Source organism: Aspergillus brasiliensis, assembly GCF_001889945.1.
Source record: "Aspergillus brasiliensis CBS 101740 unplaced genomic scaffold ASPBRscaffold_11, whole genome shotgun sequence".
Taxonomy (NCBI): domain Eukaryota; kingdom Fungi; phylum Ascomycota; class Eurotiomycetes; order Eurotiales; family Aspergillaceae; genus Aspergillus; species Aspergillus brasiliensis.
This window is the reverse complement of record NW_027137452.1, coordinates 851,474-875,630: the sequence shown is the minus strand read 5'-3', so window position 1 is coordinate 875,630 and position 24,157 is coordinate 851,474. Positions and strand designations below refer to the sequence as shown.

Here is a 24,157-nt window from a genome sequence, read left to right as displayed (position 1 = left end):
AAGTACATATATACGTTGAAAAAAGCAGATACAAAAAAAAAAAAAAAGACAAATATACCCAATCCAATCATCAATCCCATCACCCAAATGCAACTCCCGCCATGCTCAGAGAAGAGTGTTATACAAAACCAAAAAAAAATAAAGGGAGCCACCATCGTAGGTACACGAGTAGGACATGGTGCAACGTCACTCGCTTCAATACCCCCTGAGTCGCACATGCACACATAGCATAGAAGTATAACTAACAGATGCCGGCTCCGAACGCATCCGCCAGTGTAGTTCCCCCCACGCCCCGATTCCCTACTCTGGCGTAGACGATCACTGATATCCCCATCCCTATATCAAACACAACAGCAAACGCATCAATCATCCCGAGTAATCATCTACTCCGCATTGGAAGATGCCGCCTGGACCTGAGCCTGAGCCTCCAACGCCTCGCGCTGCTGTCGCTTCTCTCGCCTCACCGCATCCAACGTGCGCATGCGCGACAATTCGCGATCGATCTCTTCTTTCTCGAGGGGGATCTTGTGCGATTGCTCGGTGGTGGGCCAGAAGCCGGGGACGCTGAAGCGGTCGTCGAGATTGGTGCCGAAGTAGTACATCCAGCCGATGGGGAAGATGATGTACATGCCGAACTGGACAATATTAGAGTCTATCGATATGTTGAACATGAGGAAGTTTAGTTGCTTTGCATACCTTGAAGACCTCGAGGTTGCCCCCCTGGAGTCTGCGGAGGATAGAAGACATGGTGGGCTGTTTTGTTGGTGGTGGTGGTGGTGGTGGGATGGGAGGGTGGTAAGTGTGGCTTTGGGGGGTTTTTCTTTGAGTTCCCTAGTGATGGAATTAAGAAATGCGTATGGCTCCGGAATTGAGTATGCTAATGTTGAGATATAGATTTGCAATCGGTGCTCGCTTTTCTTTTCTCTTCCCGACAAATTAGATATCTGGGCTGATTCGTTCCGATACGGATTATTATTATCAACGGAGCTTCTGGACATGCCGACCACAATATTGCAAACAGAGCAAACGGCCCACGTGCAATAAGTCATGTGACCGTTAATTACTCAGCAGTACTTCGGCCTGCCGTGGGCCGAGGGGGGAAGACGACCTAAGCCTCGGTCCGTGGGTTTCCCCGCATGTACAAGGAGCGTTGCTGCCGGAGGTTATGGCAGATCCCCGTTAGTAGAACCCACTTACTAGCTCTTTTCTTAGAAACCAGGGACTAATAATACTGGAGATATCTCCTGGAATTGCTTTTCCTCTAGAATTATCATCTCACCTACTATACCTTCTTATGTGCAGGCGTGCATTTTCGGAAGGTTACACAACACCTCTTTCACTTCTTTGAAGCGGCTTGAAACCCGCCGATTCTCCGATAGTAGCAAACAATCTATACCTACCTACTAACTAGCCTTACTTACCCCTATCTGAACTCACACTGCACCCTCTTTGTACTGAAAGCGCACAACATTGAGAAATCAACATGGCCACTACTACCGAAGACCCTATCAAACTCACCTACCAAGGCCGTCTGGCGATCATCACCCTTAACCGGCCCAAGAAACTCAATGCCCTAGACGGAGACCTCTACTACCTCCTCGGTGAACGTCTCCGCGAAGTAGACAAGCGAGATGACATCTACATCACCATCCTGACAGGTTCAGGACGTTACTTCTCCGCGTGAGCCTCCCACTTCCCCAAACCACAACCACGAATACTAATAAGGATAATCCCAGCGGCGCGGACGTGACCTCCTCCCGCCCCGGCGGTGGCCTCGGCACCTCCGCACGGCGCGAACTCGCCCGGTCCTTCGTCATAAACAACTACGACATCACGCACACCTTCGCGCACCACTCGAAGATCCTAATCGCAGCGCTCAACGGCCCCGCCGTCGGGCTCTCCGCGGCCCTCATCGCCCTCGCGGACTTCATCTACGCCGCGCCGCACACCTTCCTCCTCACGCCGTTTGCCTCACTGGGCCTCGTAGCGGAGGGCGGGTCCTCGCGGGCGTTCGTGGAACGGCTGGGAATCGCGAAAGCCAACGAAGCGCTGATCATGAGTAAGCGAATTACGTGCGAGGAGTTGGTGGCAGCGGGGTTCGTGAATAAGGTGTTTACGGCGCCGAGTGGGAAGAGCGATGATAGTGAGGGGTTCTTGGGGTTGGTATTGCAGGAGGTGGAGGAGAGGCTGGGCTTGCATCTGAATCAGGATTCTCTGTTGAAGATTAAGGAGTTGATTAGACGGCCCGAGAGGGAGGTGTTGGATCGTCAGAATGGGTTGGAGGTTTTTGGGGGGCTCGAGAGGTTTCTTAGTGGGGTGCCGCAGGAGGAGTTTAGGAGGTTGGCGAGTGGGGAGAAGAAGCATAAGTTGTGAGGTGATGTGATGTAAATAGTGAGTAGTTAGCATAGAGTGAGTAGATAGTGTGGTTTGTGGAGAAGAAGAAGTGAAGAAGATTAATGCAAGTATTCAACTTTTAGTAGTATTTGGGCTTTTGCCCTGTCCTCTCCCGCTATATTCCTAACGCCGCCTGAGTATGCTGAGTTGAGCTGCGCTGCGCTGTGCTCTTTGGTATGTTCGTAACTAAAGTATACATTCGATCTAGGATGGGGTTTTTTATTGGGCTTCATTCCGAGTCGGATTCCTGCGCCTGCTTCGCCAGGATGTCCTGCCATTTTCCTAGGAACTCGCTCATGCCTCCGGGCCCGGAAATAGAAGCGTCAACCACTTCCTTCGGCAGTTTGTGTGCGGAGTACTGCGGGGTCGTGAACGCATACGCCTCCGGGTCATCGCGCTTGATGAGCCGGAGCTCTGGGAATAATGGCGCATCATCTGCGGTTTCATCTTCCGACGCGGACTCGGACTCGGATTCGGACTCTTCGGCTGATCCAGCATCCGCTTCCAGACCACCATTTCCATTTAGAGAAAGTCGCACGAATTGCTCTTCCCCGTTGTCGTCTTCCTCCCGGATACCCACGGGATCCTTCATGTGCAGAATCTCCATCCAACTGAACAGCAGAGAATCGGTCCTCTCCGCCCATGGATTGATATCAATAAGCCACACCTTCTCATGCGGAGGCGGGATATAGACATCAAACACAAAGTTGGGGTCCGTGAATGTATCCCTTAGCTTTTCATCGAAGAACGTCTGGATCCGAGACCGGAGAGAGTCCCGCATGGGAAACAGAAAATCGAAATGATTCTGATCGCGCTGGCACATGCACAGGAGGACTCTGTTGCGTACGAAGCACCGGAACTCGAGTGACGGGTTGAAGTTTACGTATTTGCGGAGAACGAGGTAGTAGGGGATTTCGGGGGGCGTCGAGGAGGAAGAGTCATCGGTGGTCGTGTCGGGAACGCAGTCGTCGAAGGGATGTTCCAGGTCATGGCTGATAAAGTCACTGCTTTTCAGGAGGAGGTAGATGTCGTTGGCTGTGCGACACTGCGTGTCGTTGGTGGCGGACATCCAGGTCGCATCTTTGGGCGCACTCCAGTTCAGCTTCGGCGTCACTTTCCCGCCGTATTCGATGATTGTGGACTTGATTTGAGCGTGGATTTCAGGCCACTCAACGGATGGATCGGGCTCCTCGTCTGCGCCATCATCGGAGAATGTGTCGAGGTCGTCGTCGTCTGTCGGCGGGGCAGCTTCTGGCGGCAGGACGATACCGTCCGCTCGGAGGTAGTTAACGAAGGCGGGAGTGAGACGAATAGCGCGAGACTTGGGGACAAGGGTGCGGTATCTGCGAAGATGTAGGTTCATCAGTACCTTCGATAATGTATGGAGGGGTTATACTGGCGACATACCGAGGCTGCCAGTGATGATAAGAGCAATGCAAGATGTGAGAATAAGTGACAGGAGGGAAAGGCAGTCTCGTTAATTGCTCGGTAGGAGCTTCGGCCGCCGGGGCGGGCGCCTCTGAGTCGATATGAGGCATAATGGTTGTATACACCACAAGTTCGAGGATTGGGTTGGTAGAGTTGGAGATAAAAGTTATCTCGTCGATCGCAAAGTCCGCGGGGTCTTTTTCTTTTTTGGGGATGACTCAAAGTCACTTACCCGAAATAGCATGGTTAATACAGGAATGACCGTACCGTATTGAAGCCACGTGCTGCCTCAGGCACAATGGATCGTCATCCAGTGATTACAGGCTGCGTAGCATCATTCCAGGTAGTGCTCCGGCTGGCGTTGATGCCCTGCATTGTTGGCTTGTCCCGCCAGCGTCCTTTTCCTTCACCATGGCGTCCGATGGTCCGGATCCCCAGTCATTGAAATCCTGGCAGGATGCATTTCACTACCCAATTCCTACTGTGCGCCGCGTGGAGCAGGAGCTGCGCCGGGACATCGCAAGCAATAAGGAGAAGCTCAGGGCTCTCGTCGGGTCTGTGATAGCCAAATCCTATAGTTCCTCTATGCAAGACTAACCAAATGTGGCGCATCTAGTACGAGATATCGAGAACTTATTGGTACTGCCGAGACGATCGTGTCGATGAATCGCGAAATGGGGGATGTGGATTCGACGCTGGCCGACATAGGACGAAGATGCAATCCCCGACTGATGGAGAAGATGTACACACATTACAATCAGATAAAGGAGGATACTCATGATGAAGGTATGGTATTATTGTGAGCTTGGCTTTGGTCTACAACCAACAGCTGATGGGGAATTAGATGCCGCGAAACGAGCGCTCGGAGGGCAACTGGCCTTACTTCATCGCTGCGCATCGTCAATATCCAAGCTTTTGCGACGACGCGGCTCCGTCCTGCTTGTGGCAAAGCTCATAGTCATCTCTCGGCATTTGCACAAGACCTTATCCCAGCAGACAACGGTCCCACCGTTTGTGGAGGACCTGCGCAAACAATTTGCTTCTCTTCAACGAAGTCTATTGAAGCGGCTGGTGAAGCGTCTCGCGTCTGCCAAATACGTCGCTGATGAGATCATCGAGGCCTTAGCAGCATACTGTCTTACAACTACTTCTTCCTCAGATGACGCCATCCGCTACTTTCACCAGATTCGCCTAGATGGTATTGGAAGCCAGTTGGAGCTTGTCGACCCGTCAGGCGAGAATGTCCTGAATAGCTTGCGACTCTATATTCAGACACTCCAAACTTCTAAGGTCCTGCTATCCCGCCGACTGTCAGATGTTCTGAGCAAACTGAAAGCACGGCCCCTACTGGCAGATCCTGAAGTTCGGGGTTTGGATGACCTAGACCTCGGTGTTCTGGGACGCTGGGTTGCCGCAGACGTTAATAACTTTACACCATGGATCAAGCTTAGTGAGCTATCAAAATCGGAAGTCGACAAGACGATCAAGCAATGGTCGAAACCGGCTTTCGATAAATTCTCGAATGGTTGCCGGGGCACCCTCACAAACTGGCTAGACTTCTCGAAGCTTCTCTCGTTGCGCAAGCAGACATTAGAGCTCTGGCTAAGTTCCCGAAGCTCTACACCAACCCATTCATCGTTACAGGTCTTGGAGGGAATTAGGTCGGTCTTCAATGATCGGCTTCGGGGTATCCTGTCAGAACAAGCCAAGACACTGGATCTATTTGGTCGAGGCGTCGCCTCTGCGGTGTCCACTTGGGGCGACAGAGCCCACACGGCTTCACAGTCACTTTGGGCCGAGGACTTGATTTCCCTTGACTATTCCAATGGCTCAGCTGCGTTCAGGCAAGCTGTCACGGATAGGCTCCTGGGTCGTGATGATGACGTATTCGCTGTCCTTGAGAAATACCAGGGATGGTTGTCTGCCATCGAAGAGTCCAGGGAGTCTATCGATGAACTACGGCAAGTACGTTGGTCTGACGTCTTGGACGAAGGCGAAGATGAGGATCTTGATGTCGATGTCCCTGCCATGTTGAATGACGATGATCCACGACTGCTGCGCGAAGCCCTTGAGGCGGCAATTGGGCAAGCATTCGAAACACTTCAGAGTTCGCTCAGCACAACCTTCGACACACTCGGAAAGCCGGGACAAAGCGGCGAGGCCGCTTTCATGCTTAAGACCATTCGATTGGCTCGAAGAGATCTGCCTATCCAGTTCATTGCGAGCGACTATGCCCTGTCCCAGAGTATCGTGCCAGAGTTACAGAAAATCATTGCTACAGACATAGTTACTCGCACGGGCCCCTGGAAGTCCCCGGCTACTTCGAAGTCGAAGTCTGCGAAAGTGCCAGGCCGCACACTGTGGGAGGGCGATCCTGAAATTCCTGTCCAGCCGACACCATCGACGTTTAAATTCCTGCGGAGACTGGTGCGTTTAATGGATCAGTACGGCGCCGGACTTTGGGATGTTTCCACAATCCAAACGCTAAAAAGCGCCATGATTAAGGAGCTCTCGGAGACTGTTACATCATCTATCGACAACCTTAACTCACCTGCCGATCAGGAGAACAGCAAGAAGTCTGCCTCACAGGATGCTGAAGAGACAAATCCGGCCCAGAACGGCGACGCGGCGAAACCAGATGCCGAAAGTACCAAATCAGACGATGTCGATGATGTCAAGGACCGGAAGATCCAGCTTTATTTTGACACTGTATACCTGAGTGATGCATTTGCGGTTCGAGACTCTGAGCGCAGCCAGTTGGCAGAAGTGTTGGATACACTTCGCAGCAGTCTCGACTTGCCTGCGAAGGCAACGAAGAACCTAGAGCACGCTGCGCACGAGTACTGGAAACGGACCCAGCTATTATTTGGGCTCTTGACCGTGTGACCTGTGCACTAAGCAGGTGGCCATGGGCATAAAACAATGTATATAGATCATAAGCATATCATCATGGAACAATTCAGTTCATACCACTTTCATACCTGTTGTGACCGGCCAATGAGCGCGCGTATGTATAACCTTCCTGATCGGGCCTAGCGGCCGCGGGGGGTTACTCACCGCCCACGTCACGTTTCCGGCGGTGACGCCGACTTCGCCGCGGGAAAACGAGATGCGTTCATCGTTCATCTCCCTCTTCTTCTCCTGACCGGCTGCCTTGTCTTGTTGCACCTCTTGTCTTCGCTCCTTCTCCCTCCTCTTTCCTCAATCTCTTGTCAACGCAGCAACCATGGCGGCCCCAAGGCTTCCATTCCTTTACCCAAACTTGATGCGCGCAGTTCGGTCCTGCGAGCCTCATACCTACCGCTCTCTTCGTCTTTCATCCCGCAATCATCACGCTCCCTTCCACACCAGTCCACGACGCACTCAAGAAACCTATCATCGAAGATACGGGCCTGCTGCAGAAGCAAATTTACCGCCGCCTTCCAAACCTAAAGATGAACCAGCTCGTCAACAGCCCGCCAACTCCTCACCCGGGAAAGACAAGGACAGCAACTCTACTTCATCTCCGGACCCAGCCCCACCAGCGCCATCACAGCCAAAGGACACCGAAACCACCTCCTCTGAGGCCTCATCACAGTCGCAACAAGACAAGTCTGTCTCCGCAAGCACAGAACTACTAGACGAGGAAAAGTCCGCACAAGAACAAGAGCCCCGTGAAGACTCCGAACCCATACTCGACGCCCGTGATGCCGATGAGGTCAATGCTATATCAAGCGAAAGACCCACCGAGGAACCCATTCATCTTCACCATCCACTCAATCAAAACCCCCTCGAGGGGGTTCTTCACATGCCATCTCCTTCTTCCTACCTGACTACAACCGGCGGTCCTGCCTCCGAAAATAATCACCCGAACCTCGCCCCAGCCCCTTACGTTCATCACTTCGACACATACTCGCTAGTTCGCGACCTTTCCACCGGTGGGTTTTCGGAAGAACAGTCCGTCACCATCATGAAGGCAGTCCGAACCATCCTACACAGTAACCTCGATCTTGCACGCGAAAGCCTGACCTCCAAGTCGGACGTTGAAAATGAATCGTACCTATTCAAAGCAGCATGCTCAGAGCTCCAATCCTCCCTACAGACGGCCAGAAACTCCGAAATGCAGCGACAGCGGACGTCCCGAACACAGCTACAGCACGAGTCTGACATTCTATCTCAACGCTTGAACCAGGAGCTGGCGGGTCTGAAAGATGACATTAAGGGAATGTTCAACGACCACAAGATGACGACCCGCGAACAACAGCGGAGCATCGACACCTCTGTACAAGAACTCAACTACAAAATTACCGTCTCCCTGAACAGTGACGGCAAGAGCGAAATCGAGGGTCTGCGCTGGATCCTAACGAGGCGAGCTGCCATGGCCGTCGCCACTAGTGCCTGTGAGTCATGCTCTATATCTTACTTACATTCCATCTCAAAACCAATACTAATTCCCGCACAGTCATGATCATCTGCTTCTTGAAATACTATTCGGTCCGCAAAGCGCAGGAAAGCGCGGACAAGAAGAAGAAAGAGCAAGAACTCCCGGTCAAGGGCGGAACAAAAGAGGCTCGAGCAGCTGCCGCCGCCGCCCAGGATCCTCTCCAGCCCAAGTCGGCGCCAGTCCCCGGGGTCCATCTTGGAGAGTCGCTTGGCTGAGTGACCTCATCCTCCTTTCTTTTCCGTTTCAAACTTTCTGACCCACTGTACAACAACATATCCAACTACTTTACTGCTTATTCTGTATATCATTCATTTTCATACCAGCTATAGATTTCTTTTTCTCTTGTCATCTTTAGCCCACATCACATTGATTTTTCCCCCTCCTAGTTGGTGAGACATCTCGATACCCCCACGCATCTGACTCACTGGCTTTATCTCAATCTCTATGCCCACTTTTCTACTCTCTTCTCTGGATGGAAACGATTGCAACATATAGACGGGTTTCATCGTTCATTATCCATGTCATGTCATGTCATATCAACATTTCAGATCATTGTACCTATACCTATTCTTCTCTATAATCTTTAAAAAATAAACTCTATATATACGTATGCAAATAGTATGGGCATGTACCTCATAAACGCAACGCTCGCCGTCATGACCTGTTCACGGGACCCTTCCCTTCTAGCTAGCCAGCTATCCCTGCGTTGTCGTGATCATTCACACCTCGTGCCATGCATGCATGATAGGACATGTCATCCGGACAGCGCCAGAGTCACTCATGCCTGTCCAATTAGATTTATATCGGAGGTGGGTTGTAACAAGCGCAATAAGTTGAACACGAGAATCAAAGAAAACAAAAGGTAACAGAGAAAAAGTGAAAAGAAGAGTGCAACGACGCAAAGAAATACATTATAATGTACTAAAAGTCAAACCTCAGCGCAATACTAGGCATGGCTTGCGGCTCACTGCTGGACTGCGTGCTCTCGCGGGCGTGTTTATTGGCTCCCGAACCAACTTCCGCATTGCGGAGGATTTCCTCGAGTTGCGTCTTCTGTTCCGGGTTCATGCTACCCACGAGCGCTCGGAACACGAGCTGATTGGCCTTGGCTAGTTCCAGCAGATGAACTGCGGTTTCCTGGTAGACGGCCTGTCCGTCACGCTTCGCGCGAGAAAGAAGCGTCGACATGATTAGGGAGATGGCGGTGGGCATCTCGTTGGCAGGGAAAACTGCATTGCTGACGCATGCAACGAGCGTGCGCGCGATAACGGTCTTGGAGTTCTCGGGATCGCTGGGGACATCGCCATTGTCTGTGGGGCAGCCGACGTAGAATGCAATGAGTCGGGGTAGCAGGTAGCGGGAGATCATGTCGCTGGTAGGGGATCTCGGGTTGGAGGTCAGGAGAATAGAGCGAATGCAACCAGCAGCGACGTTGGCAAGACCAACATCCTGGAGGCAGTCCAAGAGTTCATCCAGGACTCGGAAAATTACAGGATCTTGAGGTGGAATAATGTGTCCGCCGCTCGTTAGTAGAATGGCAATGGCGAGAAGAGTGTTCTTCGCGCAGGGGAGAGAGGTCTCGGACTCTCGGCGTTGCGCAAAAGTCAAGGTAGTGAGGAAGCGTGTAAGACAGCCACGCAACTGGCGAGAGACAACGCCAAGGTTATCCGGGTGTTCTGGACTGACTTCCGGGGAGTTCGCTATGCTGCTGATGAAGTGTTTGAAAGTCGGAAGAGCCTGAGGCACGACCTGCGCCTGACATAATCCAGTGGCCAGGATGGTGCTGAAAATGTGCAGAATGCATGCGTTGAGGTCATTGCGGATGATTGAAGGGAAAATCGAGGCGACATTGACCAGCGACGAGAGCGCAAGCCGGATGAGGGACAAGGCATCATCTGATCCGACATTAAATCGAGCAAGGGGTGTTGACTCGCGAAGGTTGGGCAGGAGCCCTGCAAGCACGAGAATTATGCTTCTTGTTAGCTCGAAAAGCTGTTCGATGTCGTCGGACAGATGATCGTCTCGGCCCTCGCTGCCCTTGGCAGACGGATGGTCCAAAGACAGGTTCCGTGCTATCTCCACGATGACATTCTGAATGGGGGTTGTCTCGGTCAAGGCTAGACGGTCCAAGGAATCCATTGTCTCCGAGAAGATTGCATCCTGGTAGATCGCATTACCCGAGATGACTGGCCGCAGAATTCTCTTAAGAGCCTGGAGAATCTCCAATCTCTGGGATGGGGTCGTAGACTGGTCAACGAGAGCTTCAAATGCCAGGCCAAAGAGAACGAAAAAGAATGCAACAGGCTCATCCCGATAGTTGATGTTGTCACCCTTCCCCTTGGGCTCAACATCGGATTTCTGCTCGTCATCCTTCCGTGTCTTCTCAGACTCTTCCAACTCCGACTTGCCGTCCAGTGCGTCAAAAACAAAGTCGATGTCCTTTTCGACCAAGCCAGCAATGGCATCGACAAGGTTCAACCAGGAGTCTTGGTAAAACTGTAACGATGGTCAGCATCTTGACTGATAACCTCATTCCTGTCAATCTTGCCCTACCTTCAAGAGGGTCTCCCGATTCAATGCAGCGTACACCTCATCCAAATCCCCGCTCATAGGGCCAGTGCCCAAGCTGCCGGAAATATCTGGCTCGAAACGCAGCCGAGCATACTCCTGAAGCGAAGACAACCATAGCGGAGTGAGTTTCATGAGATACGGTTGGACCACTTCGTTCAGGTAGTCTTGCTCAATACTGGCAATCTGCAGCCGTGCCCAGGCAGTATACAAGGCCATCTTGACCATGACCCTAGCATTCGGATTGAGACCTTTGAGGTCGCCAATCTCGGTAGTGTCAAGGTTTTCTGGAGAATATTAGCGGGATCCTACTTTAAAATGTTAGAGCGCTTACTAGAGAAATTCTCAAGGCCAAGCACTAGGAGCTTTAGGATTCTGCCCATTCGATCAACGTTGGTCACGATTCCGGTAGCAATGAATGTCGCAGAGACATTGATAGCCTCTGATGCTAACTCCGCAGATGAATCGGCAGCAAACGCGGGCGTAAGAGCCGACCCAATCTGGGCTTGATATTGCTCCAGAAGGGATGCCTCGGTGAAGTCTGGGTCAGGTGTTTTGCCGAACATCTAACAGAGTTGTCAGCTCTGAACAACACTGTTCCACATGAAAAGGGTTAACGTACTTTGAGAACTTGATCAATAATGCGGAGTCCCCAGACTCGAAGTTCTATTACATTGGCAGTAGATGCTGAGAAAGCCATTCGGACGATATCTCCAACCTTCTGCTGCAGCGCAAGCTCGGCAGGAATAGTCTGATCCGGCAGAATTGCCTCTTGCACGATTGCCAAAAGTTCGCTTAGGCAGCTCATAACGAAATTCCGTGTCTGCCATTTCAGAAGCTCCTGGCCAGAGACAGTGCCATTTGCCTCTTCTGTCTGGCCAGCACCCGCAATTGCGGACGCAAACCCTGCAACTTCATCATCTGGCATGTCATTTCCAGTAGGCCTGATTGCAGATGTTAGAGGGATATCTTCCACTTTGACACGAGTCTTGGTCAGCGTGTTGTGGCAGCGCTGTATCCACAATTCCGTCTCCACGAGGGCCGTCTGTTGCAGCCAATCCTGGATCATGCTTCTGAGGATTGGGCAGTCTGGGGTATCATCGAATGCAAGCCAAATTTCCTCTTCAAGAGTAGGAGTGGCAGTGCGGAGGACAGCTCCAGCGTCACGCTTCATGAGGTTACTCAATCCCCGGATAGCCACATCCCTCATCAATGGGTTGCCAGCACTGAGCTCATTCTGCAAGCGTTTTACGTATCCGGAGAAATCAACGTACCCCGGTGCATATAGGGAGAGATGATCCAAGCATTTGGAGCTTTCGGTGACTAGAGCCGAGTTATCCTCTAGCTGGAACTGGCGAAGGAGAGTGAGAATGAGGTTGCGTGTTTTGGCAATGTCCTGAAGATCGGGTCCGAGAACGTTGATGAGAGAGTCAACACAGCGACTGATCACAACAGGGGTGAGGAAGGACATTTCGATATTGGAGGTCGCTAGGGCTGCAGCCTCCTCATTGTGGGTGTCGGCATTGTATAGTTGGGCTAGCATTCCGAGTGAACTTGAGACGAAGGGAGAAAAGGTCAGTCCAGCAGAGTTCGCAACTCTCTCTAGACCACCAAGAGCCCAAAAGTGGACGACAGGATGAGGGTCGCTACACAGGGACATCAAAACGCCGACGATGGTCTTAAGATGCAGGCCAGCTGCCATACCACCAACTTGGGAATGGATGCAACCCAAGGCAGCAGCACAGCCAGCACGGGTATTGGGCTCGCGATTCTCCACAATGGTGTCGACCAGCCAGTTGATCTGTGTATTGGTGAAAGCAGTCCCAGAGCTCTCACAAAGACGTCCAAGTGCTTCAACACCGATTGTCCGGACAGTCAGATCAGCATCGGTTACGAATTTCTGGACCGGTTAGCTTTCTACCATAACTCTTTCATCATAGCCCTGTCAACAACAAGCCTTACCTGAACAAGCTCCTGTAACACCTTATCAGTCGCAGGATTGAGCTTCCCAGACGTAGAACCGGTCTCCTTCACGGAGACCTTCAACGCATGAAGTAGTGCCACAGCAACATTGACGATCATAGCAGCTTTGCGCCCGGGATTGCGCTGGAGACTGGTGGATGAGAGGAAAGTTGCGATTTGTTCTACGCTACTTTCCTGGACCCTTGGAGTGTGCAGTGGGATTGCCACAGAGAAGAGCTCAATGGCGGCATTCACAACGCCAGTGGAATGGGGATCAGCCAAAGGAGAATCTTCTTCCCTCCTCGAGTACAGAAGCAAAGAATCATGTTCGGTTGCTTGGCATATAGGGAAAGTCAACTGCAAAAGATGTCAGTCCTGCTATATATAATCGGAGACGAAAGTAGACCACTCACAGCTTCATCCACAGCCTGATCCGCCGAATCAACGGCCGACCAAGCAGGTCCATTATCGGAACCATGCTTGCCAGTAAGGGTCACCCGCACGTATTCTCTCGCCAGGCCTGTCATTCCGAAGCCATAGTTATCACATAGGTCCCACAATGTCTCGAATTGCGCGGTGGATGCCGCGATCGAGCTCTCCAATGGACCAGCTTGGGCGGCGTCCGGGTCAGCAAAAGACGAGATAGCCAAGCTCAGTAGACTAGACTGAGATATGACATCGGCATGGCTGACAGGGTGAACCCGGAGTAGCTTGGAAAAGCACTGCAGAACACGTCGCCGGACCATGGTTTCGATATCGTGAAGTTGCAACGACGGGTGAAGTCGTTGTGAAAGTTCATTGACAGTCTTCTGCCGGGGAAGATCATCCAGGAATTCAACGGTGTTCTGGAGCATTATTGCAATCCTCTTCGCGCCGTCCGCAGTTATAAGTCTGCTATTGAACTCCATGAACACCAGCAACGAACTCAGAGCGCATTCCCTCACATGCGCAAGGAAGCTCAATTCCAGTATGCCGCGTTTGCCAGAGTTTTCTTGGCTTAGGTGTTTGGGAAGCGCATTCTTCCATAGTAGGGATAACTGAGAAAGATGAATCTTCACAAAGCTAGGGCCGAGTGGCATCAACCCTCCGATTAGAATCCAAGCCACTTGTATCTGTGTACTGGCGGCACGTAGTTCCGAGTTGCTACTGGTCTTTAGGAGATCAGTTGCCTGAGTGAACACACGTGAGAACACCTCCACTGAGCCGTAAAGAGGCTGCAGTCGAGATGTGCTTAGCATAGCAGAGAGTCCATTGGCATAACCGATGCAGCGACGCGGCGACTGCCTGGGGGTGGACAACTGTCCCACTTCTCGGTTCAGGCTATTCAAACAAATGGTAACACAGGACAACAACTGATGCGGACACGCAAGAACGAAGTTGCGTAGGCATTGAGCTGTATGGATCTGGACGGTATAGCTGGGATGCGGTAGCACTTGAAGCAGAGCTTCGCGACACGGCTCCGCCAGAGTACCAAAAGCAGAACCAAGCGACACGATCAGAGAAGAAAGTGCACTTAGGGCGCTCGTGAGGGAATGTTTGCTCGGCTCACGGCGTTCCTGGATGACTTGAGGATAATCCTTGAGAACATCATTGATTAGCCACTTGGCCGCATTGAGTTGACTAGTCTCCCGGAGGGATTCGCGGCCAACAGTATCCTCAAGAATACTCTTGACAAACTTTCTGGTCATAAGAAGCCTGAATCGGTTATATGTGACCGTAGGGTGGTTTAGGATATCGAATAGCAGATGATTTGCGATTTGGCCGTAACGTTCCTCGATGATCTTATCCCCAAGGATCCGCAGAACGTGCTTGTAACAGATGGCGATACCTGCGCGGGCCCGGTTGGAAGTTGTGCTCCGTAGATACTGCGCAGACAGCTGGCGAAGAAGGTCAGGAAGGAGGAAAAACAAACGCGGCTCAGCTTTCTTGGGAGCAGAAGACTCTGAAATGTCGGCCTCTTCTTCATCCTCGCCAGGTTTAGCAGACGGCTTCTTTGATAGTCTCTTTGCTTTCTTCGACTTCGGGACTGAGATGATTGGGGTATCGGTAGCATGCAACTTGGCCAGCGCACGAGCCAAGCAGGCCGCGGCCGCGTGTCTGACGGGGGCCACTGGACTATCAATGACTTTCCATACCAAGGTCTTCAGGTGGTCGAAGTCGTTCGTGTTGTCAAAGTATGGTGTCGTGTTTACTAACTGCTCCAGGCAGCGACAGGCATGAACTTGGACGAACGTCGATTTGTCCCCGGTTGCGGCATTGCGAGCTTGTTTCCAGATGTCGCGCGCAGTTCCTTCGTCCACGGGAACTCCAGTACCGACCACCACCTTTCGCAGAACGGCAAAGGTTGACCCACGACATCCAGTATGATTGCTCGACGCTTTAAGCAATTTGAGCAAGCTTGCAACGACAACGCCCGATTGCGCAAAGACACTTTCCCCCGCGACGGCAAAGACCTCGCCCATACAATGGGCCACGGCGAACCTAGTCTTCAATTCCGCATCGCTCTTGCCCGTGTTGAGAAGTCCTAGTAGGTCGGTAACGGTCTCAAATAGTATCCCACGATCACCCTTGCTGAAAATTGCCCCGAAACAGCGGCCCAGGTTATTGCGAATGACACGCGTGATGGTCGGCGAGGAAAGCGTGAGTATCTTGAACAATTCCTTTTTCAAGAACTTCTGCTGCGACGATACTTGAGCCTTATCGAGACCGGAGATGTGTTGAACCAGATCGGAGGTGAAGGTGAGGAGGTACAGGTCCTGTTGTTCGGAGGGGAGGGCATGGAGCTTGGTGATATCAAGCTCCGCTCGGGGGGCCGCATGGTTGTCGGAGGAAGTAGACGTAGCGTTTTCCGATGAAGACATTGGGATTTATTATGGCGACTAAAGGGTCACCCATAGGGGGTTCCCTTTCACAAGGAATGAACAAAGGTGAGATGCGAAAAAAGAGAACACGATGCGACCGCAATCTGTTGCGGTTGCAGTGGGTGGTGGACAGGTCGGCCAGTCTTTCTATGGGATGGGGATGGGATGATGGATCCTCCCCTCCCCCCTTTAACTAAGCGGGCACTTGGCCTCAAACCTCCGTCCGGGGGCGGTCGCGGAGAAACTGTTGCACCGGCCCCGCTATCAGATCGCGATTCTAGACGCCTTTTCATGGATTGACGCGCTTGCGGGGATGATCAATCGAAGCTTTCTGCAATGACGACGATCGTCTGCAAACGTCTGGTGCAGCAGCGGGTTGCCCGCGTGAATTGGGTGGTGAGCGATGGCTGCCGTACCCTCACCACCAGCGCTCCGTGGCTTGCAGGACACAATCGATGGTCTCAGATCAAACATGACAAGGCCAAAAATGACAAGGCGAAAAGCAAGGAACGCCAGCTTATCGGCAAGGAAATCAGCAGTGCTACTCAAAGTATGTACATAAGGAGTTGAAAATAATCAATTTCCCTCCATTCTTTGGTATTGATCGCAAACAGTGTGGGGTCCCGATCCTAAATTCAACCCGCGCCTTACCCTCGCCCTTTCGAATGCGAAGCGAGCAGGAATCCCAAAAACCGTGATCGAAGCCGCAGTTGCTCGGGGACAGGGTATAAGTGTCACTGGTGAAGCTCTGGAGCAGGTTACGGTCGAAGCTATTCTCCCCCATTCGGTTGCGGCCGTTCTCGAATGTCTGACCGATCAGAAAGCCCGCGTATTACAAGACGTTCGACATGCTGTTAAAGATGCCGGGGGCATCGTCACACCCACCACATACCTCTTTGAAAAGAAGGGCCGGATAATCTTCGAGAAGAAAGATGGGGTGGATCCCGACAACTACATAGACCAGGCGATCGAAGCAGGTGCGACAGATATCACAGCAGATGAGCAAGGCCGTCTTCTTGTCTTCACCGAGCCCACAGAAACAAAGAGTGTGGGCGAAGCACTCGGGAAGATGATTGGCCTCTCAATTGAGGAGCTGGATATCATATGGGATCCCAATCAGGACACATTAGTCGATCTCAAAGATGAGGCACAAGTTGCGGAAATGGAGGAAATCATCAGTGACCTTCGAGAAGAGCCGAGTCTGCGGGATATCTATCTGAACACGGTTCAGCGTTTCTGATGCCTTTCGCGACCACAGCCTGAGGTTCCTCAGACTTTCATCTTACAGTGTACACTAGACTCGAGCCACTTCCTGTATATTACAATTACGAACCCACGAAATAAAAGTGTGTATACATCTCGAATGCATTCAAGAGGATGCGTCGGATTCCTGTCGATACTGATCAAGCCACTTCTACTCTTTTCGCAAAGCCTTCATCGTGCTCCGCATCAAATTACCAATTCCAACACTTCCTGTCGCATCAAGCCAGTCAAGCATCCGCACCCTATACTCCTGCCACACCATCTTCATGCCTCCTTCCTTCTCCAGCGCACTCAGCGCCTTCTGCGTTACTGGCTTCCTCAGTTTGGGCTGCTCGTCGCTTATGTTGTTCTCTTCTTCGATATCAGAGAAACACGCCGCAGACATATTGCACAATGCCACGTGGTGACTGAGGGAGAAGATTGAGGAAATAGTGTAGGTAAAAGCGAAATCGCGCTTTCTCTCCCTCTCGTTATATTCACGAATGAATCGCGTCAATGCACCAACGGTGGGGGCCGGTATCAAACAACCAACAGCGTTGGGGTCTTCCGAATTGAGTCCTCGGTTCCGCCAGATCAGGTTGCAGATATCCATGATATAGCCATTGAATTGACCGACGAGTTCTGTCGGATAGAGCGACTCTTGGGAGTTTGGTACCCGGAGAACCTGAGAGGTCAGAGAAGCCTCAAAGGACGACTTATAGCTGGCAAGCACTGAGCACATGATGGAGATGACTGAATTGATGGGCGTGAAGGCAAGCGTATAAACCGTAGGGGCCAGTGGGACAGTGAGTCGAATGCTTCCATTCATGGATGCATGTGTGAAAAGTTCCGCTAGGGTACAGTAGAAATCCAAGATAGACAATGTGGCGGGCTTGTGTTTCTCATGTTGCGCATCTGTGAGATCCGGCATTGAGGTCAAGCACTCTAAAGTCGATAAAGCTAGGAGTTCTGCATGCGATATTAGGCGGCCCAATGGCTTGAACTCCTCTGTAGTCAGGGGCTGTGCCCTTAATTGGATGCCCCATTGACGGATCAAGGCTGAGTAGAAATCAAGCAGAGCCGTTCTTGACGAAATGGCTCCGTTGAGGAGTGCTCTCTCCAATGGTTTCAAAAAATCGTTGCCTAGAACATCGAAGTCGAGAACGGGAAGATACACAAGAAGCCCAAGTATCTGCTCTCTGTTGTCCTCGCCATTCCAGGAAATGAGGTACTTTTTGAGAAATGATATGAAAGCGTCCGGTATTTCCTATATTCGTGTGAGCCACCAAGGTTGTCAGTAATGGCTAAAGGGAACTACCTTCGTGTATTGCGCATATTCAACAGCCAAAGCCAATATATAGCCCAAACTTTCATGGTCTTCCGCATCGTTTACCCGCGCGAGTTCAAGTTGGTCATTTAAGAACGTTTTGAGCCAGTCATTCAATCGGCGATCTGCAGTCTCAGAACGAGCCAGAAAGAGATACTTCTGCGCCAAGCTATTCCCGAGCATGGAAATAATTTGGTTAGGTAACTCTATCTTGTCAATCTTGTCAACGAAATGCTCGACACCACGCAGTTCTTCCAAAGAAGTGTGGCTATAGGACACCCTTGATGTCTTCATATCAGGAACAATGGCCTCTACTTTGCTTCTCTTTGCTAGGCCGCGATGTACAACCTGAAACGTCGAGGGCTGCACTGCCTGCAATCTTTCAAGGTGCGTATCCTGAATTTCTCTAACATGAGCGGTCCATTCAGGGTCCGGGTGCTTGAAGAAGGATGCCTTTCTTCCAGTAAACCCGAGGTCGCCAACAATAACATCAGGACAATAATTCTTGAACACATTGAGTAGAATCAAGAGCTCTTTCTCTTCACCACCGGAAAGGCTGACTAACTCCATGAGAGCTTGGATGCGGAAGGGCTTGACATGTTTGCGCCTCGTGATGAACGAAAGCAGGTGGCACAGAGGCTTGCGTAGACTGATCATGTCCAGATAGTTGAACAGCACGGCATAGAGTTTTGCCAGATGAGACTTGTCATCGAGGTAGTCGTATACAAGAATCAGCCATCGCACAAGTAAAGCCTGGGTTGCAGGACTGGGCTTCGTTTTAGCGGGACCAAGACAGCACACAACCCGTGTGATTAGTTTGGAAGAAACTCTCTCCAGCGGGTACAAGTTCTTGACTAATGTAGTGACTGTGCCTTGGTCAAGAGCATTGTGTGTCGTGAGGAGCTTCAGCAAGCGTTCGAGAGCAGCCTGCGGTATTCCGCTCTCATACGCGCGGGTTGCTATTGTTTTGGCCAACTGGCCAGCATCGGTGTAGCGTTGTTTTGGAGGCACGAAAGCAACTGGACACACATTAATAATGCGGGGTCTTCCGAATCATGCCTTATTAACTGGCTTTACCTGCTTCGAGATGCTCAATCGCATCGTCAAGGCTACTAGGCCTGACTTCAGTGTCTAGTATCACCATCAGCAAAGTCGATCCTGAGCAGAAAGCAAGCTTGACAAACCTCCTTCGGAGTCAGATGACATGTCTATTCACAAATAACTTATCAATACTATCAGTCAACTAATAGATCTTCTTTTCTTCTGAGCGAGTGAAGCCGTGCTTGACTCTAAGTGCTTCGCAACCCCAGGCGCATCACGCGCAAAAACCAAGTCTGTCGCGCTAATCAAACAGCGCGTTGGACTCTATTACCCTAGAGCACCTAATAGTTTGCTATTCAGACGATAAAGCAATAGTGTGTGGATGTCGAAGTCGCTGTTTGCCGTGTTACGTGCTTTCCGCATGTATCTCCGTCGCGTGGGACTGTTCGAGTCGATCGCGGGAAATGGAACCTGAGAGCAACTTTACCATTTCGGGTGTCCAACAACCGCTGTAGGCCGATTGCCAGCGTCGCGAATCGTAACTGCGAATACTATGGACGCGTTATATTAATGCTATTCCTTTATCTCATGCGGCCTTCTTTCTGGTCCGCACAGATCTATAATCACTCGAATGCTTGTTCAAGGCACTTTAGTTGCAGCTAATCGATTGATGATAACCGCCTACAGCCAATAGTTTCAAATGACCTAAAATGGATGTTGACCGTCTTTTCTTGAAATGGCAGGTGGATTACGCGATACCGGCACTCTCGTTCTATGATCTAGAGCAGTAAACAGCTCCTCATTATGCGATTGGTAGTATATGACATCGTGGGGGGAACAAAAGGCTATGGCCCACAAATGTCTCCAACATCTCAACTATGAACAGTAATCTGAGAATGCTTCAAGCGAGATTGAAGCCAATGACGTTTACTTCCTCTTCCTAGCCGGCTTAGAGTCTGCCTTCCCAGAGGCAGTCGCTGTCTCCTTGGCCTTGGGCGCCTCAACTGGTGTGGGCTCCTCTTCCTCTTCATCACTGTCGCCTCCCTGGCCGAATTCGTTAACACGCTTGTAATCAACCTTGTACTTCCAGCCCTGGTAGAGCCAGACAAAGAAGATGACATCATCCCGGAAGGTGGCCAAGCGGTGGAGCCAAGGCATCTTGACAGTGAAAGCAAAGAGGTCATCAATGAAGGTGTTGAGGAACTTGTACGTCAAAGCCTTTCCGGGCATGTGAGCGACAGACTACAGTAGCAAGTTAGCAAAGCCATTACATGACTGGACACGGGAACAAAAACATACCTTCAGTCGGTAGTTGATGTACAAACTAGGCACCATCATCAGGAAGCCGTAAGCGTAGACACTGCCGACCAGGGTCTCAATAACATATGAGTACCACGACTTGTGCGTGTTGTAGAGCAAGCTGTACACAGCATATGCGGCCAAGAGCGGAACGGCAAGGATATACAGCCAGCGGAATGCGATCTCATCATACTCTTTGGTCTTCTGCTCCGTCTCGCTGAGCTTGTGCTTGTCCTCAAAGACAATAACATAAGGCAGGAATGAGAAGAATGATCCAGCCGGCGGAGGACGCAAGCGCACGTCTACTGTCTTGGTGATCTTCCAGGCTTCTAGCAGGATACCAAAACCTTGGCTTGCGAGGATCATCCACGAAGTGTTCTCACTGTTGTCCATCAGGTAGAGGAAGATGACTGCCTGCATGAAGACGTTCGCCAGGATGGTACGAACGGAGGTACCGACAACATCCTTCTTCTTGCGCCAATGAGACTGTTCAGAGTACATACCCGTAAGCGTTTGAAACAAAAAGGCTTCGAAAGGGGAAATCGAGTGGCAAGCTTACAATATCGTTCTTGAAGGCCAGAGTCTCGAAGACCATATGCAGAATAGTAACCACACCAGTCGTGCAGAGCAGGTAGATGTTTGTGTCGAGGAGGACTTCCTTGATCATTTCGAACTCAGAACCATCGCCGCCACCAGGTGTCTGGCCACCGAAAGCCGCCTGCTTGGCGTTTGCCTTCGCATTCTCATCAACACTTGCCATCATGCTGAACTTCCAGTTCTGCAAGTTGTTGAGAGTGATGCGCATAGGAACGGTCTCGACGGTCGAGTTGAGCTCCATCATGTGAGTTCTGAGCTGCCAGAAGGTGTTGAGGAATACGATAGGATAGTACCAGCCGTTCTGCCCGGTAGCATCCCGCGCGCCAGTTGCTTCGAGCTGCATGTGCTGTCTAACAGCGGGGTGAACCTGACGGTACCTCTGCGCACCAGAGTCGGGAATAACGGACACGGTGAAGTTCGGGTGGTAGTACGACGCAATGGAGACATTGGGAGTGCCATCATCCTCTTCTTCCTCGGTTTCCTCCGACGAAGCAAGCAGGTTCTTCAACTTCTTCACTTTCTTCTTAGGGAGGTACTGGTTCAAGGGGCGGAAGAAATGGACGGCACTATCGGTACTGTAATCCTTGGCGGTAGGGTCGAGCTGGTGTCCGGTGAGTCCGACGAAGAAATGCGCCCAGAGAGTTCCATTGCGTTGAACCTCCTTGGGGATCTTGATGGTGGTGTCAATTTCTCTAGTGTCACTGTAGTTTCCAATGGTGAAGTTCTTTTCCTCCAGAACGAGCGAATCCGATGGGAAGGACTTGAAGCCAGGAACAACAATGGAAGGCGAAACGTAGATGTTCAGGTCAAGGGCACTATCGGAGGGCCAAATCGGGGTAATGAGGTCGGGGACAGGGCTGTAGTCGGACACTTCGCTGCGAGGCGGACGCGTGTTGAAAGAAGGCACATCACTAGGCTTTGCTCCTGAACCCGAACTTTGCTTCGATCCGAAGAACTGGCTCATAACAAACTGCGCCAGCAAGAAGAAGGCCAGTCCCTGGAGGGCACCCTTGAAGCCGGACTAACGTAAGGAAAAGTAACTGTTAGCTGACCCATAAGATCTAGTACCACAAATGATACAGATTGAAGCATACGCACGCCTTGCTCCGACTCCTCCCTGCGCTGACGTTGTTCCGGCATTGCAACCCGTTGATAGCGAAACTGGTCAGCAATGAGGGAAAGGGGAAGAAGAGATGGGGGGGAAGAGAAAGGAAGAGAAAAGAGGCCACGAAGGAACACGAAGGCTAACGGCTGGTTGGTTGGTTCTGGCCCAGAAGCCCGGCGTTTGGCCCTTGGCGGGTCCCGGCGATAAGCCAGGCGGAAGTGGGAAGCATGTCATAAATCCCTCCTCCGCGGATCTCTCCACACTTCACCGATCTGCTACAAATCCGCCTGACTTGGAGAAGAACACGGAGTCGCGCAATGGGCATGTTACGCTCATGAAGGTCGGTTTTTTATCCCAATGGCGGACAATCAGCCCTCTCCCGATTACTCCCGCCCTCAGTTTCCTGCTCATCATGAACCGCGGGTGTGGGTTATCACGGCCGGGGATTCCCCCATCGGCATCTCTGTGACGCGCCAGATTTTAATGCATGGGGACTATGCCCTGGTTGGACTGGCGCATTCAAGCCTGGATCGCGATGAATGTCGTCGAGATATGTTCGATGCTTTTCTAGCAGAAATCGAGAGCAATGAGGGATGGGGGAAGCGATTCAAGGCACTGCCTTTAGACATAAGGTCTGATTGGGTCTAATACTCTCGAATCTATAACATAGGCTTATAAGTATCTTACAGAATGGTCGGGGAGTGCCAGGCTATAGTGGCGCAAGCAGTCGCTTCGTTTGGCAGAGTAGATATTCTTCTTTGCTGTACCAGCCAAGGTTAGCCTTCGACGTCCTCGAAACTCACATCCTGCACATCGCTAAATGGCATTGTAGCCCTCATCGGATCAGTGGAAGAGCTATCAGCCTCTCAGCAGACACTAAATCTCGTCCGAGATCAGTTTGAGAGCAACTACTTCGGTCCACTTAATATCATCAAAGCAGCGCTACCGCACATGCGGAGGCAAAAGGCAGGGCACATCACGATCCTCTCCGGCATCAGTAAGAATACCTATTTCTCGTATATATAATGCAGGATCTAACAGAAACAGCCGCTCACATAGGTACACCCGGACTAGGAATGTACTGCGCAGCCGGATGGGCTCTCGAAGGCTTCTGCGACGTAAGCCCTGACCTCACCACCACCACCACATGCAATCCTCCATTTCTAACCTTATCGCTAATTAACCCATCACCAGAGTCTTGCATACGAGATCGCCCCATTCAACATCAAACTCACCATATTTCAATGCAGCATCGAGATCGGGATTCTTACAAACTTAGTAACCAGCGTTCCACCTATTGGTCCCGTATACTCATCCGCAGCTAACCACGCGCCACTCTTCCGTGGGATTCTAAACCGACTCGTGTCTCGTCTATCGAGCAACACACAACCATCAGCAGATTCATCGAACGGATCGAACCAAGGAAACTCGATCGAAGATGGTCCATTCTCGGCCTCGGAGGTCATATCAACGTATCCTCCGCTCAGTTCCGCGCATATGGAAGTGCTGGTGAGTGAGACTGTCTATGCTATCACAGCTATTGCGGGCCATGAGAACCCGCCGTCGCGACATATTGTGGGACAGGAGGGTGTGGCGAGTGTAAAGGAGAAGCTTAAGACGGTTAGTGAAGAGCTAGAGGACTTCATTCAGGCGAGCTTTGCTGTGGATTATGCTGCGGATGAGTCGGGTCGGCCGTCTAAGGAGGAAGGTATGATTATGGGTATGGGTACTGGTCATGAGGGCTTCTAATGGTAGCATGTTTCTTGGTCTATTTTTGGATTAATGATAGGTATTATTATGAATGAGTCCGCTCATATCCATCCTAGTGGGATTATGAGGGGCTTGCACTATATCGGCGACACACCCTTATCTAACGGAAAGTTTATCATTGTCCAAACCGGGGTTAAAAT

General features: G+C 51.2%; 10 protein-coding genes across 10 annotated transcripts; 5 read left to right on the top strand and 5 right to left on the bottom strand.

Annotated features, from left to right (window-relative positions):
- Positions 1-383: 383 nt before the first annotated feature.
- ASPBRDRAFT_132548 (uncharacterized protein) lies at positions 384-747 on the bottom strand (the record flags this gene model as incomplete). Its single annotated transcript, XM_067618451.1, has 2 exons — positions 384-635; positions 697-747. The coding sequence occupies 2 exons, from the start codon at positions 745-747 to the stop codon at positions 384-386; spliced, it is 303 nt and encodes a 100-aa protein (XP_067476377.1).
- A 410-nt stretch (positions 748-1,157) lies between these two features.
- ASPBRDRAFT_294479 (dodecenoyl-CoA isomerase) lies at positions 1,158-2,498 on the top strand. The gene is made up of 3 exons (XM_067622656.1): positions 1,158-1,178; positions 1,238-1,680; positions 1,737-2,498. The coding sequence occupies exons 2-3, from the start codon at positions 1,484-1,486 to the stop codon at positions 2,371-2,373; spliced, it is 834 nt and encodes a 277-aa protein (XP_067476376.1). The 5' UTR covers positions 1,158-1,178; positions 1,238-1,483; the 3' UTR covers positions 2,374-2,498.
- Positions 2,499-2,623: 125 nt separating this feature from the next.
- cdc123 (cell proliferation protein CDC123) lies at positions 2,624-3,932 on the bottom strand (the record flags this gene model as incomplete). The annotated part of the gene is made up of 3 exons (XM_067618387.1): positions 2,624-2,829; positions 2,971-3,737; positions 3,802-3,932. The coding sequence occupies 3 exons, from the start codon at positions 3,930-3,932 to the stop codon at positions 2,624-2,626; spliced, it is 1,104 nt and encodes a 367-aa protein (XP_067476375.1).
- Positions 3,933-4,169: 237 nt separating this feature from the next.
- On the top strand, positions 4,170-6,806 carry ASPBRDRAFT_46416 (uncharacterized protein). The gene is made up of 3 exons (XM_067625639.1): positions 4,170-4,376; positions 4,439-4,608; positions 4,667-6,806. Exons 1-3 carry the CDS (start codon positions 4,234-4,236, stop codon positions 6,706-6,708), a joined length of 2,355 nt encoding a protein of 784 aa, XP_067476374.1. The 5' UTR covers positions 4,170-4,233; the 3' UTR covers positions 6,709-6,806.
- Positions 6,807-7,048: 242 nt separating this feature from the next.
- Positions 7,049-8,460, top strand: ASPBRDRAFT_198690 (CCDC90 family protein; the record flags this gene model as incomplete). Its single annotated transcript, XM_067621229.1, has 2 exons — positions 7,049-8,201; positions 8,264-8,460. 2 exons carry the CDS (start codon positions 7,049-7,051, stop codon positions 8,458-8,460), a joined length of 1,350 nt encoding a protein of 449 aa, XP_067476373.1.
- Positions 8,461-9,166: 706 nt separating this feature from the next.
- Positions 9,167-15,636, bottom strand: ASPBRDRAFT_132665 (AP-1 complex accessory protein LAA1; the record flags this gene model as incomplete). The annotated part of the gene is made up of 6 exons (XM_067618462.1): positions 9,167-10,741; positions 10,799-11,100; positions 11,148-11,379; positions 11,436-12,713; positions 12,776-13,132; positions 13,189-15,636. The coding sequence occupies 6 exons, from the start codon at positions 15,634-15,636 to the stop codon at positions 9,167-9,169; spliced, it is 6,192 nt and encodes a 2,063-aa protein (XP_067476372.1).
- Positions 15,637-15,972: 336 nt separating this feature from the next.
- Positions 15,973-16,876, top strand: ASPBRDRAFT_132237 (post-initiation translation factor DPC29; the record flags this gene model as incomplete). Its single annotated transcript, XM_067618418.1, has 2 exons — positions 15,973-16,186; positions 16,251-16,876. 2 exons carry the CDS (start codon positions 15,973-15,975, stop codon positions 16,874-16,876), a joined length of 840 nt encoding a protein of 279 aa, XP_067476371.1.
- Positions 16,877-17,050: 174 nt separating this feature from the next.
- Positions 17,051-19,411, bottom strand: ASPBRDRAFT_198687 (Mis6 domain protein; the record flags this gene model as incomplete). The annotated part of the gene is made up of 4 exons (XM_067621228.1): positions 17,051-18,145; positions 18,197-19,224; positions 19,283-19,336; positions 19,390-19,411. The coding sequence occupies 4 exons, from the start codon at positions 19,409-19,411 to the stop codon at positions 17,051-17,053; spliced, it is 2,199 nt and encodes a 732-aa protein (XP_067476370.1).
- A 762-nt stretch (positions 19,412-20,173) lies between these two features.
- On the bottom strand, positions 20,174-22,106 carry ASPBRDRAFT_132370 (CLPTM1 family protein; the record flags this gene model as incomplete). The annotated part of the gene is made up of 3 exons (XM_067618431.1): positions 20,174-20,488; positions 20,546-21,031; positions 21,105-22,106. The coding sequence occupies 3 exons, from the start codon at positions 22,104-22,106 to the stop codon at positions 20,174-20,176; spliced, it is 1,803 nt and encodes a 600-aa protein (XP_067476369.1).
- Positions 22,107-22,604: 498 nt separating this feature from the next.
- On the top strand, positions 22,605-23,996 carry ASPBRDRAFT_57654 (short chain dehydrogenase/reductase family protein; the record flags this gene model as incomplete). Its single annotated transcript, XM_067627779.1, has 5 exons — positions 22,605-22,879; positions 22,937-23,022; positions 23,080-23,244; positions 23,295-23,365; positions 23,442-23,996. The coding sequence occupies 5 exons, from the start codon at positions 22,605-22,607 to the stop codon at positions 23,994-23,996; spliced, it is 1,152 nt and encodes a 383-aa protein (XP_067476368.1).
- Positions 23,997-24,157: the final 161 nt, after the last annotated feature.

Excerpts from the sequence above, each read along its gene's own strand:
- ASPBRDRAFT_46416 (XM_067625639.1), top strand. The coding sequence starts at position 4,234 with ATGGCGTCCGATGGTCCGGATCCCCAGTCATTGAAATCCTGGCAGGAT. Across the intron at positions 4,377-4,438 it reads AAGCTCAGGGCTCTCGTCGG|TACGAGATATCGAGAACTTA; the intron begins GTCTGTGATAGC and ends TGGCGCATCTAG. Across the intron at positions 4,609-4,666 it reads GGAGGATACTCATGATGAAG|ATGCCGCGAAACGAGCGCTC; the intron begins GTATGGTATTAT and ends ATGGGGAATTAG.
- ASPBRDRAFT_294479 (XM_067622656.1), top strand. The coding sequence starts at position 1,484 with ATGGCCACTACTACCGAAGACCCTATCAAACTCACCTACCAAGGCCGT. Across the intron at positions 1,681-1,736 it reads TCAGGACGTTACTTCTCCGC|CGGCGCGGACGTGACCTCCT; the intron begins GTGAGCCTCCCA and ends GGATAATCCCAG.